Source organism: Cladophialophora bantiana (assembly GCF_000835475.1).
Source record: "Cladophialophora bantiana CBS 173.52 unplaced genomic scaffold supercont1.17, whole genome shotgun sequence".
NCBI lineage: Eukaryota > Fungi > Ascomycota > Eurotiomycetes > Chaetothyriales > Herpotrichiellaceae > Cladophialophora > Cladophialophora bantiana.
The window spans coordinates 392,365-406,785 of NW_015971591.1; the positions used below are offsets into that span (position 1 = coordinate 392,365).

The following is a 14,421-nucleotide window of genomic DNA, read 5'->3' on the forward strand; positions in this document are numbered from 1 at the left end:
GCTTTGTTTCTTTTACGGGGACGTGCTTTTGTGGAAGAACGCTCATGTTATCTGTGGTAGCTCTATGTGCAACTTCCTTAAAAAGGGGGTTGTAATTTTGGAGCAGTGGAAGCAGCAGTACATCAAGAATCCGGAGGCTGAATTTCCAGATGGAGAATATGAGAATTGGGAGAAGTGCCAGTCACTCCTTCCGCATGCAAACTCTGCGATATCACAACGATACAATGACGACGACTCGTTGCTCGAATAGGCTTCTCTCCCGTATTATGCGGCCTAGTATGTATAGCGTAAGGGTTAAGGTGGCGCTGATTTGGCAGTCAGTGCTCGAAGACAACACGTTCTCAACGACCTTGCGAAACCAAGGGGCCTTACCGCGTGGAAAGGTCTCAAAACACAACACAGCGCCACGACCACGAAGGAATATGAACACCAGGGAGAATTATCCGATGTCGGTCCTGAAGATGTCAACAATGATGATTGCCTCGAGGAGCTGAGCGTAGAAGAAGAATTTCAATTTGCTACCTGTTTCGGATCTGATTCTGCCCGTCTCGCGCTGAATGCTCTTGAGCAAATTGCGTGAGATGACCCTTTCAGTTCTTCCGTGTCGAGCTTGTCTTACTCCCAATATTCGTCGTGCTCAGATTGATTCCTCTGATGCGAAGTAGGTTTTCACGATTTTGAGGCTCTCGAGCTCCACCACAAACACGAGAGCCGTCCACTGCACTGTCTTCGCGTTGATATCAATATTGCCATCCTAGATGATGTCAAACACTTTACTGTGTACCTAACACAGGACGGCGTAATGCAACTCGTTCCTGTCCGTACTGTCCTAACCAAGAAGATGGGGTGTGCCATCGGCATGGAAAAGGTGTATCGAATCGAGATCCCTTTCGATGTCACTCTAGTTTGATCAATTTGGCGCGTTCAGCCGGCCAACCTGAAAGGCCTATCAAGGTCTTTAGTCTCCGCCAACGCGAGTCCAGCACGACAAAGAGTTCAACAATGATACAGAGGATAGGCCTGTAGAGGTCGATGTAGCTCGCTCTCTCGGGCTCTCACGCTCTCGGGCTCTTGCGTAGGTCCTGTAGTTTCTTCACTTCACTTACTCCCTCTTTGCTAGACATCTGCTCGTCTTCAAGAGCGCGGCAGACGACAATCTTTGAAACTTCAAAGGCCGTGTTGAAAATTGCCTCTGATTCTGCAGAGGACGTCTGACGCATAGAGAACACCAGGAAGCTACCCGCTACAGCGACGGGTCGCGGGAGTGGCAGCCGCGGTAGCAACAGCAACAAGATCGCGAGTTTTCAATATGTTATCGCAGCATTGGTCGACGTTTTTGGATACGCAAGGCTTGGATGTCCTTGGTTTTCCGATTGATGAGGTGGAGAAGGGTCCCTCTTCTAGCTTCGCTACTAAGGATCTCAATGCGACCACCATCGGGATTTTCATCACAAATCTCATCATGGAATTTGTTGATGAGGTCTTTGTTGTTCGGATCCTCTTTGAAAGCCAGGTAGGTTTCTTTCCGAAGGTCTGGTTTGCCCGGGTCTTTAGCGGGTTCTCTTGGGGCTATGGCTTATGTATCAAATGAGAATTTCACAACGTCGGTGGAAGGGACTCAATTAAGTTGGAATTATGTGGCAAGAAAAAGCTCTGGGGACGCCTATCTTTATCACAAGCTGAAAGGACGACGGCTACCCTGTAGGCGTAGAGCTCCGGACCTAACATTGACATATCGTAATGGGCAATGCACACAAGCTGATACCTGCCATGAAACCCATTGGCGAGGCCGAGATGCGACATTGGAAGTTTTTGGTCCTTTCGAGATGCAAGCTATTGCCGGGCCACTCCGCTGCGAACTTTAACCCCCCGAAGGCACTCAATTAGGCCCTCAGGCTTTATTACAATCTACTGCTGCCTAATCTGCGATGATATATCAGTGCGCATAATTGGTTGACCGCGCACATTTGCGGCCCCTAGAAGGACCTTGACGTAGTTGCTCCTTTGATGATAGTGAAGATGAAATTCGTCAAGGGGGCTCGAACCCTATCCCTCCCCAGGACTACGGCAGGTTTGAAGGCTTGCCGTACCCATGGATGACCGCAGTTCAATGGATGCAAAGATCGAGCTAGGATATGACCTGTGATTGCCCAGGCCAATCAGTGGCCGATACCGTACGGAGAGTTCTGATTCGGCTGCTTCAGGCTGCGGTAGGGCCTGTGAGGTCTCGAGAAAGGAGAAACACCAGTCTGGAGTTCCAAGCTCTTATCATTGACTATGTAGGGGTCTTGCCTGCTTTTAAGCTACCGTAACAAGGCAAAGTGGCTGCACTGTGCTGTGCTGGGCTGGTAGAGTGGTGGCAAGGGGGCGAGTTGTCTAGTCACGTATCAAACCAAAATGGGCTGGCAAGGGGAGTGCGAGACAGTTCACAGTGCTGGCAGTGTGCCATTTTTTACAGTTCGAGCAGGGTATCATGAGTCCCATGGCCTTTTGGTGCCGTCTATCTAGTTCCTGAGTGTTTCTGTCAGTCCTGTCCTGCTCCTCGATGCCGCGCCCGTGCTAGGCGTGCGTTGTCCTAGCCGCCGCCTCTCTGGGTGGTGTTGGTGGTGGTGTTGCCCTGTCGGCGTCAACCAGAAACGCGTTCTCGATTCCCGACCTGGTGGACAGGCCTCTGTGCGTTGTTGCACGTGCATGCCGAACCCTGAAGTGCTCTGTTAGACTACGAGTTCCTGTCAGCCTGGCGAGCCGTTGACACCGGCTAGGAGCCACCCTTCCAAATGACCATTCGGACACAGTGCTTCGCACGATGTTCGGCCTTCCCCGCAGAGCTAGTTGTTGAGAAGGCTTGTGCGATGGTGCAGGGAATGCTAGCAAGGTCATATATGATCCGTGAGAGCCCATTTGGCCAGACAAAGGCTTCGGAAGGCCCTTGGCTTGAGATGGAAGTTTTCCCGCGACGAGATATTGGGGTTGGTGGAATCTTTGCTCTTTGTGCTGAGATCTACTTTGACCAAATATCACTGCAGAGTACATTGGCCAAACAAGTGCGCAAGACGGTGTCACCCGTTCCAGTCGCGGTGAGTCGCCTATATTCTTCTGATGAGCCGCTTTCGATGAAAAGATCCCGCAAGGCGGCACTATCCACAACAAGGTAGACTTTGTTGTGTGGAGTTGTCCTAAACACATTGCAGAGCGCCGAATGGCGGGAGGGCTTGATAACTTCTCCGACCTCGATGCAGCGTTGTCGAGACTGCTTAATCGACCGTGGACAAGCCCCCAACGGTATTTTCACGAGGAAATCCCTCCATGAAAAGGAGGCAAGTTGGCGATTTTGAAGAGTGAAATCTGTCATCTGGGAAGGTGCTGTACTGCAATTGGATTAACTGTGCGTTTGATGCGGACATTGATGCGGGCACTAGCGGTGGTGGGTCGGGTACCTGGTCAATCCAAAGTAGCATTCATATAGACTCCTTAATAAATAAAGATGGATGCGGCACCAAGTACTCTCTTCTTATTGTTTCCTTAACCTTTGCATCTGAAATCTCAAATAGTCGATCTCAGCATACTGATCATACAAAGCAGGTGATGCTCCAGTCCAAATTCTCCCCAGACTCCTTGCCAGTACTCAATGGCAAGGTATTCCTCGTCACAGGAGGAAATACTGGCATGTGGGTAAACTCCTTAACGAAATCAAAACAAATCCTCATGTAGAGCAGTGGATTGTCTACAGTGGCTGGTTTAGCTAGCCGCGGAGCGACGGTGTACATGGGGGCAAGGGACGAGTCAAAGGCCCGCGCGGCTATACAAGAAATTGTGAAAGAGCATCCCAACGCCAACATTCACATCTTCCGGATGGATCTGACAAGCTTGGACAATGTTGTCGAGGCAGCAAGAGAGTTTTTCCGGTATATATGATGAGTGCTTCCGCCGTTGCAGAGTAGGATTCTGACAAAGGCTGCCGGGTTAGGAGAGAAACTCGCCTCCACGGTCTGGTGAACAATGCAGGAATTATGGGTGTCCCTTTCTCCATGACCAATGACGGCTATGTGATCCAATTCCAGGTTGCTACATCGTCCCTGTCAAGAACTTTCGGATATTCTAACGGATTCCAGACGAACTATCTTTCGCACTGGCTTCTCACCTACCATCTGCTTCCGCTGATGATCGCTACGGCATCATCAGCTGAACCAGGAGCTGTGCGGATAGTGAACGTGACATCGGACGGCCATGCTCTATTTGTGCCGAGGAAAGGCATAGACTTTGACGATATTAGCCTGGAGTCTAGCTCTTCTATGACGCGCTACGGCCAGTCGAAACTCGCCAACATCTTGCACGTCAAAGCACTCCACAAAAAGTATGGGCCAGAGCGAGAGGACAAAGGAGGTCCTGAAATCTGGGTCGCGGCAGTCCATCCTGGACATATATATACGTAAGCCGGCCCACACATGTGCCGCGAACATCTCTAATCGTGTGGTTCCAGAAATCTCAGCAAGCAAGCGACCGCGACCGCGCCAGCGACAGTTCTCCACACGGTGGCTCCAATCATGCGATTTGTGGGTGTCCTTCATGACCGATCAAAGGGCGCATTGTCCTCGCTTTTCGCTATAGCCAGCCCCGACTTCAACCGCAGTGATTCCGGCGCTTATGTTGTGCCATATGCCAAAATAGGGATACCCAGCGATCTTGCAAGGGACGATCTGTTGATTGAGAAACTCTGGTCATGGTCTTTCGAGGAGCTGAAGAAGAAAGGCAAATTGGATAGATTGGAGCCGCCGAACTCGGTGTCAATTGAAGGCTGAATGCTGCCTCTTACCAGATCTCATCATCCATAGCCCACAATTTGCCTGGTTATTCCACTTTATGATAGTGTCCAGAGCAACGTTGGCAAGATTATAGCCACACCAATCACAATCCCTATCCTGGACCTCTGGGACTATGGTCACTAGTCCTGACTATAGACTCTGCAAGGGATTGGAAAGAGCACCTGCAAAGCATATTATAGATCACATGACACGTCTTGGCGTATGCCTCCAACTTCTTTCCTTGTCGTTCCGAAACCAGGGGTATTGTCATCTCTTTGGAGTACCTCCATCTGCAAATGTCCGATCTATCGGATAACCTGGCACGCCAAGCTTGTGTCTCTTGTCGGGAGAAGAAAAGGAAGTGCTCCAGAGATATACCCACCTGCGCGCTTTGCCGTAGAAACAAAAGGCGATGCGCCTATTCAATTCAAGGCATTTCGTCTGCGGCCCCGAGCGGTGAAAACCAGATGGTACAGGAACCGGTGAGAAATCTCCCAACCTACTCTCTGGCTCCAGCTCTTTCTGTCCTTGTTCACAAATGCCGTTTGGTGACTAAGGCGAAGCCAGAACAATTTCCCACCCTTGTTTTTCTTGGATCTGTACATGTTCAATCAACGAAAATGTGTGATACCGAGGTCACGTAGCAGCTTCCCCGGCGAATATTATTATCGAATTCTCGGCAGCGGAGAACAACTTAGACATGACATTGATATTTATATCTCTACGGTGCACCCATTTTTCCCAATCGGCTCGATGACATCGCATTTCATATATATTGGCTAACTGAAACGGCTCTTGCTGACGTCGAGCTCTAATAGTATCGAAGCTCCAAGTCTACCAGGAATTACCTGATTCGCCCGAGATGCTTCCTGGTGACATGGTCCCTCTTCATATTGCCATAAAGTTGCTTTGTGAGCATAGGAAGCAAGAGGAACCGCGGACGAGCGGAATGTATACACATGCGAAGCGGTGCTGTTCATATGCAGAAGAAAATAATATTTTCTCTTTGCGATTGCTACAGGCACACTTACTGATTGCGCTATATGAGCTGGGAAACGCTATATATCCGGCCGCATATCTCAGGATTAGCCACTGCGGGAGCTTAGGGCATACCGTGGGCATCCACGATCGAAGAGGGGCTCCCCAAATATTTCCAGCTCCAGGTAACAATTTCCTCGTGAAAGCGTTCAACATGAGATATTGACTGGCTTTAAAGATTCATGGGTAGAAGCTGAACAGAGGCGCCGAGTCTGATGGGCCATTGTAATACTTGAGAGGTAAGATGGGAAGAGAAATACTATGTCGTCTCTTTCTCACGCCTTCCAAGATATGTCAACCTGGGTTGTGGAAGCCGTCCTTTTGTGTGCAGTGGTGCGAAACCTGACGATCTCCTTCCCATGAAAGAGGCGAGCTGGGACGCAGGAGTAAGTGTAACAATTATAGTACAGGGTGTCCTTACCGCTAAGCGAAACAGGAGCCCGAAATAATCCAGCCTCTCGCAGTATCTCCAGATCCCACTGCTTCTGCTCCCCCATTTGCTCGTACCTGTCAGGCTTCTCACCTTCTCTCACATGTTATACGCCACCTAACTGAAACGAACCCTGACGTGAAATTCCGCTATCAACAAGCGATTCAACTTCATCGTACATTGAATGCCTTGCAGCTCGCTTCGTCTCGAGATTTTTGACCTTAGCAAAAGCGACCTTGAAAACAAGCCAGGCACAGTGCTTTTCCCTGCCATCGCAATCTGCTACAGTGCTCAGCTGACCCTTTATGACAACTACGTATGTACGGATGCGGATGATACCGGGGGAATTGGCAGCCAAGAGCAAGTTGAGATGCAGAAAATTGCCATATCTGCCATGAGAGATACATGTGTGGCGGTTCATGTGTTTGCAAACATGATTACTTCGACCGTCGAATCAGGAAGTTTGTTGATTGTGAGCCCATTGGCTCTCAACTGCCTGTATCAAGCAGCCACGATCATCTCAACATATATGCGGCAGACTGGTACGTCTGAATTTGTTCAACCAATGGCGGACATTATATATGCGCAGAAAATATTGGGGAAAAGGTGGACAGTCGCAAGTAATGATTCCACCCTCGGAATTCTTCAATCAAGAGAGAAGAAGAAAGAAAGATTACGCTGACTGCATTCTAGATGAATATCTCAAGGCCCTCGGTGTGGATGACTTCTCCATAGATTAAAGGGGGCTCAATATGGGAAAGAGGTGCCAAGGAAGTGGGTAAGGTAGGAGTGAGCAAGAGCGAGCTGAAGGGTGGGCACAGGGCGGCATCACCCTCTTCCCAAAGGGGATTGGGCTAGTCCGTTCGCCTTGGCACCCCAGTCCGCGGGTCAGGTTGACCTGGACCCCGTAAATGCGCCAGATCATCTGTTGACGTTGTCTTTTTGCTCTGTACGACTTGACGCAGACGGTGTCAGCTGTTGATATTTAGTCACTTGAACTATAGCCCTACCTTACGGTCCCCCACTTTTGCAGACTCATGGATCGAGCAGCCATCTGAGATGGCAAGGTAGCCCCTCAACCTCCACAGGCTCTGCACAATAACTCGCCGCTGATCCCGTGCCGTACTCGAGCCCGGCAAGATGGCGATGAACAGGGTGAGGAACGCCTTTGCGCCTCCCAAGAAGGGGGAGACATTTGAATTGCGAGCCGGCCTTGTGTATGTGCTCCGACATACCGTTCCAAATTCATGCGCTGACTGAGTAATCCTAGATCCCAATATGCCTACGAACGGTGAGCCGAGTTGAATTGTAGTGGTCTGGGCAAGAGTCTCATGTTCTTTTTGTAGGAAGGATGCCATTCAGAAGACCATCATGGCCATGACCTTGGGCAAAGACGTTTCCGCACTCTTTCCCGATGTTCTCAAAAATATTGCGACCTCTGACCTCGACCAGAAGAAACTGGTGTATCTGTACCTTATGTCAGTATGCTGGGACTCGACCGAATCCTTTGTGATGCTAATGCTGGTTGCAGGAACTATGCAAAATCGCACCCGGACCTCTGCATTCTCGCCGTCAACACCTTTGTGCAAGATTCCGAAGACCCCAATCCCCTCATCCGCGCCCTAGCGATCCGCACGATGGGGTGCATAAGAGTTGACAAAATGATTGACTATATGGAAGAACCTCTGCGAAAGACACTCCGAGACGAATCGCCCTATGTTCGAAAGACCGCTGCAATCTGCGTCGCAAAACTGTTCGATCTCAACCCTTCCATGTGTCTTGAAAACGGCTTCCTGGAAACGCTACAGGAGATGATTGGTGATCCGAACCCGATGGTGGTAGCAAACTCCGTCCAAGCCCTCGCAGAAATAAACGAATCAGCACCCGAGACGAACGCCCTCCAGATCACACCCAACACGTTGAAGAAGCTCCTCATGGCCCTGAATGAGTGTACGGAATGGGGTCGTGTCACCATCCTGAGTACACTGGCAGAGTACAAGGCGCAGGATGTCAAAGAAGCTGAACACATCTGCGAAAGAGTGGCACCCCAGTTTCAGCATGTCAACTCGAGCGTGGTTGTCGCTGCCGTCAAGGCCGTGTTCCTGCATATGAAATACCTTCCGTCAGAAACACAAAAGTCGTACTTGAAGAAGATGGCACCTCCGCTGGTCACACTGGTATCTTCGGCGCCGGAAGTACAGTATGTTGCCCTTCGGAATATTGACCTTCTCCTGCAGAAGCAACCCGATATCCTTAGCAAGGAAATTCGAGTCTTCTTCTGCAAATACAATGACCCGCCTTATGTCAAGTTCCAGAAGCTTGAAATAATGGTGCGGATAGCAAACGAAGCTAATGTTGATCAATTGCTGGCCGAACTCAAAGAATATGCCTTGGAAGTGGACATGGATTTTGTGCGACGAGCAGTCAAGGCTATTGGACAAGTCGCTATCAAGATTGAAAGTGCCAGTGAACGTTGCGTAAATGCTCTACTGGACCTGATTAACACAAAAGTTAACTACGTGGTACAAGAGGTGATTGTCGTCATCAAGGATATTTTCCGGAAATACCCAGGTTATGAAGGGATCATCCCTACGTTATGCAAATGTATCGATGAGCTGGATGAACCAAATGCGCGGGGGTCCCTGATTTGGATCGTGGGTGAGTATGCAGAAAAAATCAGCAACGCCGGCGATATACTTGGTGGGTTTGTGGATGGCTTCGCCGAAGAGTTTACACAGGTGGGTCTTCAACCGGATCTCCTCACTATACAGATTACTGACGATGGACTAGACCCAGCTTCAGATCCTCACCGCCGTGGTCAAGTTATTCTTGAAGCGACCGCAAGCTGCCCAAGGTCTCGTCCAGAAGGTTCTCAATGCTGCAACGGCCGAAAGCGACAACCCTGACATTCGCGACCGTGCATATGTGTACTGGCGACTTCTCTCCAACACCAGCGACCAAAACGCCCCTAAGAATATCATCCTTTCTGAAAAGCCCCCCATAACCACCACGATTCAATCACTGCCACCTGCACTCCTCGAAAGGTTGCTTGGCGAGCTTTCGACGTTAGCTTCGGTATATCACAAGCCGCCAGAGCAATTTGTCGGTCAAGGTCGCTTTGGAGCCGATGCAGTACAACAAGCTGCGATTGAGGAACAAATGCAAAACGCACGCGAAAACCCGTTGGCCGCAGCCGCAGCGGCTGCCGCTGTTCAAGGCAAGGCTCCTGAAGCGCAAAATAACATCGAAAACTTACTTGACATCGATTTCGATGGTGCGGCACCTGCGTCGGCGTCTGAGAAACCCTCAGACGGCCTCTCTGGGCTGGAGGGGCTTGCAGGAACTCCACAAAGAGTGGCTTCACCGACGGTCGGGCAACCTGCTGCTCCCAACAACATGGACGATCTACTTGGAGTGTTCGGTAATGGAGGTTCTTCGACTGTTCCGTCGACTACATCTGCTTTTGGGGGCATGTCTGACAGTGACATCTTGAATGGCTTTGCTTCGATGGACCTTTCGCAGCCACCGCCTCCTAAACAGCAACTTGACAATGTCGGTGGCAAGAAGACAAGCGAAGACTTGCTCTCCCTGTTCTAGCCTGAAGGGGTCAATCACTACAATCTCGATAGGCATAGGTGAACGCACGTTTCTGGAGATAGGCTCCGGGATGCTGCCTCTATCGTCCTGGCCGAGGGTTTAGTCTGTGCATACCTAAGTGATCAACGCCGGAGCCGTGCTCACCGCCGTGCCAAGGGTTACCGAAGGTCACTTACGCATCGTCTCCTAGAGCAGGAAGACGCAAAAGCTCAAACATGGGCATCTTTCCCCTCATTTGCTGTGAGCTCTTGCATCATTTCGAGGAATCTGGATCGTTGATATCCATGCTCAGGTCCTTCTGGCTGTGTGCATATCCCAGAACCTCACAGTCCTCCGACCAGATCTGTAATCATATTCAATCCTGGAATCCAACAACAGACTTGTGGCCAAGGCTGATTCCTAAGACTGGGCCATGACGCCGTTTCCTGTTTGGTCAACAGAATATCACCAATTCCTGGGGCCACAGAAGATTCTCAGCTCCACACATAGTATCTCTCCTCACATGTGGCTGGACAACAGAAATTGCACGGGAGATGGCAGTAGAATGAATAGAAACCTAGAACTGCAATGATCCTTTGTGCTGCTAACCGGCAATCTGAGGGCACCTTCTTTGGTTTGGATTGTCTATTTGTGCTTATCGTGACTGTGATTTAGTCTGTGACAGAGTGAGCCTTAGAAAATTACAGCGGACAATGGTTGAGCCCTCCTGAGTCCTACACTGCAAGTTGATGCAAGGCTGAGGCTGAAACTGCAAAACGTGTCTATTCGACCAACTCCCGCTGCGCTAAGCTCTTTTAGGACGCGTCTGGGCGCATCACCTTCAAGGAGATGCAACGACCAGTTTCCCCTTCACGAGCGCGAAGGCCTTTTGTCATCCACACCAACCAATTTATCCACCCTTGTGCACCATAATATCTCGCCGACAGAGTGAGCCTATTTCGCAGTACACTGGACAGCTACTCCGTTCCAACTGACCCGTCAATTCGTGTTGGCGGAATTTTCACTCGGCTTGAGACGCTACTCTGCCAGACACTTAGCAGCTAGAAGTCACCATTGCTTCAAGTTTTGATCACGCCTGAGAGATCGGCAGCAAAGTACGAAATGATTGACTAAGGTCATTCGATTGCCAATATCTGCCCTATCTACCTAGTCTCTCTGAACCTCCCCCGGAAGGCTAGGTGCCTGTCGCTATGGTCATCTGCAAATACTTCCTGCAGGGAAACTGCAAATTTGGTTGTACGTTCTCTCCGACAGTGTCATTCTAAAACACATCCCTTGTCCGTCCTCTTCACTTCCCAGACCTGACTGACAAAATCCTCTCAGCCAGTTGCCGGAACGAGCACCCCGGAGGAGGTGGTTTTGCAAGTCAGAACAGATTTGGCGCTCTCTCAGGCAATCGATTTGCTGGTGGAGGCGGTGGCAGCCGTAAGACGCACATATCCTCCATCCATTTTCCGTCTCGGCAAACCGCATAGTCAACTGACACCCTTGACCACTTAGCCCGGAGGGATGCCTGGCAGTTCAACGCGGATGATATCCCACACGACCTTGGAGCCGGGAAAGGTCGACCAAAATGGATTCTCTCCGCATACGGGCCGGGGAAAAACCCTCCGGCCTCGCTCTTGGTTGAGAATGAATTCAGCTCCGAAGAAGTGCGTGTGAGGTTCTATGACCTTGCGAGCCAAGGCAAGGAAACTGAAGCCGACCAAGAAGCCATCGCACTGTGGAACAAGGCAGAACAAGGCATCAACCAGATTCTCAGCAATGCGCGTGATGTTGAGAAATTTGTGCTGGAGGCGGCGAAGAAGCGCCCCAACAGAGACGACTTTACGCAAATGGATGGAACGAAATCTCGAGATCAGTTCATCAAAGAAATTGAGTCGCAGTCTAGTAGTTCGAGTCCATTTGGCGGAGGAACCAGTGGCGGCTTTGGCCAGAGCTCATCTTCAAGTCCGTTCGCGAAACCCGCTGCATCGTCGTTTGGACAGCCTACCCAAACCTCCACTTTCGGGTCTTCTCCCTTCGGAAAACCGGCGTTTGGGCAGAGCGGCTTTGGCAGCGGAAGCTCAACAAGTAGTCCGTTCGGACAGCCTTCAACTGTTGGTGGGTTTGGGTCGTCATCAAGCCTATTTTCAAAACCGGCGTTTGGAAGCCCTGGGTTCGGACAGGCAGCTTTTGGCCAACCCTCGCAACCGACGTCTACCTTCGGACAACCCTCACAGCCAACATCGACATTTGGCCAACCTCCGCCAACAACTTCTGCATTCGGCCAACCGTCTCAACCATCCTCCGCATTTGGTCAGCCGGCATTTGGTTCTTCAGGCTTTGGGTCGAGTCCCCAGAAGAATCCTTTTGCACCAGCCTCGGCGTCAAGTGGCTTTGGTCAAACTTCCTCTCTATTTGGTCAACCCCCTCAGCCTGGTTCAACATTCGGACAGCCTTCGCAGCCTACATCGACTTTCGGACAACCGACCCAGTCCCCCTCGACTTTTGGACAAGCCACTCAGCCTTCTTCAACTTTTGGACAAACCACTCAGCCTTCTTCAACTTTCGGTCAGCCAAGCCAGCCTTCTTCGGCATTTGGGCAACCATCACAGCCCACGTCTGCCTTCGGCCAGCCTTCAGCGTTCGGCAAACCCGCATTCGGTCAAGCAGCATCGACATTCGGGCAGTCACCGCAGACGGCATCTGGCTTTGGCCAAGCTTCTACATCTACTAGCTCGCCATTCGGACAAGCTGCAGCTACATCAGCTGGATTTGGCCAGACCTCTGTTCCCGCATTCGGACAGACTGGTCTGGGGTCCGGTTCGACATCTGGATTCGGCCAAACTACTACTCCAGCAAATCCATTTGCTCCTAAACCTGCAGAAGCCCAGACCAAAGACGAGACCATGGAGACGACCACTCCTGCACCTTCACGTCCAGAGTCTCGGGCAAACACCTTCGCACCTCCCACCATGCCTCCAGCTGCTGTCCCGTCCCAAGGCCCTTCGGTAGCGAAGCCCATTATCAATACCTCGACGACTCCGCACCCACTCACCAACCGACCTCCCCACGCCCTGCACTACACACAGACCCTCCCTCTCCAACCCACTCAAAAGGACGTCTCCGGTCGCCTGACCTTCTACCGCGGCCAACGGGTTGAGTACATCGACTCCACACCCTGCTATCGACGCCCTGACGGCCAAGGGATGGAAAAAATCTGGTTTCCTGATGCGGGAGCCACGCCAGATGTGGTGGCGTTGAACAAGGAGGATAAGGTTGAGGATTGTGAGGGAACAAAAGAGGAGTATACAGATGAAGTTATGGGGCGCTATAGGTATCTATTTGAAGAAGGGAAGTTTCGGGATGGGAAGATTCCGTTGGTGCCGCCCTTGAGGGAATGGGGGATTTACGACTTTTGATCGGCATCTGCCATCGAGTTTGAGAGCTCTGGAAATTTTCGAGTTGTCTCGTACCGAAGACAGACAATTCGGCATGGATGTAGAAATGGACAAAGCGTTAGGCACTGGGAAGTAACGGTATTGTCAGTTGGGACATGTACGCTTACGAGCGGGACAACGGCGCAAACCACGCGAGTGCTCTTCGAAATTTCTTGTTCATTGATTCCTTGACATAAATTTCCTCTGATGAATGTCGGCCGTCTCTGGCCTTGTGACGCTTGGAATAGGATGGATCAATACATCTTTCTCGACGCCTGGCTCGCCCACAGTCACCAGCACTTTTTTCACTTTTCTCCCATCTCCGACCCTGTCCTCTGCCAATTGCGACAGTCGTACATGGGACCTCGTCTCGTTTCATCTCACTTTCTATGCCGCAATCGTAACCTCAACCTCGACACCGGCCTCGATATTGATGATGATCTGCTTGACCACCTCGGTCGGAGCATTCAGATCGATCAACCTCTTGTGGATCCTCATCTCGTACATGTCCCAGGTCTTTGACCCTTCACCACAGGGCGTCTTGCGCGTGGTGACCTTCAGCGTCTTGGTGGGCAGGCGGACAGGGCCCTTGACGCGCAAGTTCTTGGTCTTGGCGCGGTCGAGCAGCTCCGAGCACACTTTCTCCAGAGACTGCACTTTGCGCGAGGTGAGGGTGATGCGGATCTTGTGGATTTTCTGCACACGCAAATCAGTCAGTCAGTCAGTCATAATCGCCCGGTTTAGAGACATGGGCGCCCGGCGGGAGAGAGGGAGTGGAGATGGGAAACGCACTGGGCCTTCACCGAAATCCTTCTCGGGCTTTTGGAAAGACATTTTTGAGGTCTGGCGTGTGTGTGCAGGATGTGATGTGGATGTCTTTTGGAGCGAGAGGGATGGTAGAGAGGTTTGAGAGAGCGTTGGCGCCAGTCAAGACCTGAACGGCTAGGTTCGGTAAAGTGATGAAAGGCTGGAGGAAAACAAGAGACGAGGGAAAGTCTCGACTGTCCTGCGATGTTTTCAACAACGATACTGTCTGCGCTCAAAGTGCGTTGGAAATCTTGGCGGCGGCTTGATCCGCAGAACTAAGCCTGTTGTGGTCCGCTCTCCAAAAGTTTAGTCACCCAGATGGTCA

General features: G+C 51.0%; 4 protein-coding genes across 4 annotated transcripts; 3 read left to right on the forward strand and 1 right to left on the reverse strand.

Moving 5' to 3' along the window:
• Positions 1-2,852: 2,852 nt before the first annotated feature.
• Positions 2,853-4,799, forward strand: Z519_10101 (uncharacterized protein; the record flags this gene model as incomplete). Its single annotated transcript, XM_016767819.1, has 6 exons — positions 2,853-3,077; positions 3,583-3,668; positions 3,717-3,905; positions 3,968-4,061; positions 4,113-4,429; positions 4,481-4,799. 6 exons carry the CDS (start codon positions 2,853-2,855, stop codon positions 4,797-4,799), a joined length of 1,230 nt encoding a protein of 409 aa, XP_016615917.1.
• Positions 4,800-7,410: 2,611 nt separating this feature from the next.
• Z519_10102 (uncharacterized protein) lies at positions 7,411-9,867 on the forward strand (the record flags this gene model as incomplete). Its single annotated transcript, XM_016767820.1, has 5 exons — positions 7,411-7,487; positions 7,541-7,561; positions 7,617-7,748; positions 7,802-9,008; positions 9,061-9,867. 5 exons carry the CDS (start codon positions 7,411-7,413, stop codon positions 9,865-9,867), a joined length of 2,244 nt encoding a protein of 747 aa, XP_016615918.1.
• A 1,190-nt stretch (positions 9,868-11,057) lies between these two features.
• Z519_10103 (uncharacterized protein) lies at positions 11,058-13,271 on the forward strand (the record flags this gene model as incomplete). Its single annotated transcript, XM_016767821.1, has 3 exons — positions 11,058-11,103; positions 11,191-11,292; positions 11,368-13,271. The coding sequence occupies 3 exons, from the start codon at positions 11,058-11,060 to the stop codon at positions 13,269-13,271; spliced, it is 2,052 nt and encodes a 683-aa protein (XP_016615919.1).
• A 405-nt stretch (positions 13,272-13,676) lies between these two features.
• Positions 13,677-14,123, reverse strand: Z519_10104 (40S ribosomal protein S20; the record flags this gene model as incomplete). Its single annotated transcript, XM_016767822.1, has 2 exons — positions 13,677-13,985; positions 14,082-14,123. 2 exons carry the CDS (start codon positions 14,121-14,123, stop codon positions 13,677-13,679), a joined length of 351 nt encoding a protein of 116 aa, XP_016615920.1.
• Between the last annotated feature and the right edge of the window lie 298 nt (positions 14,124-14,421).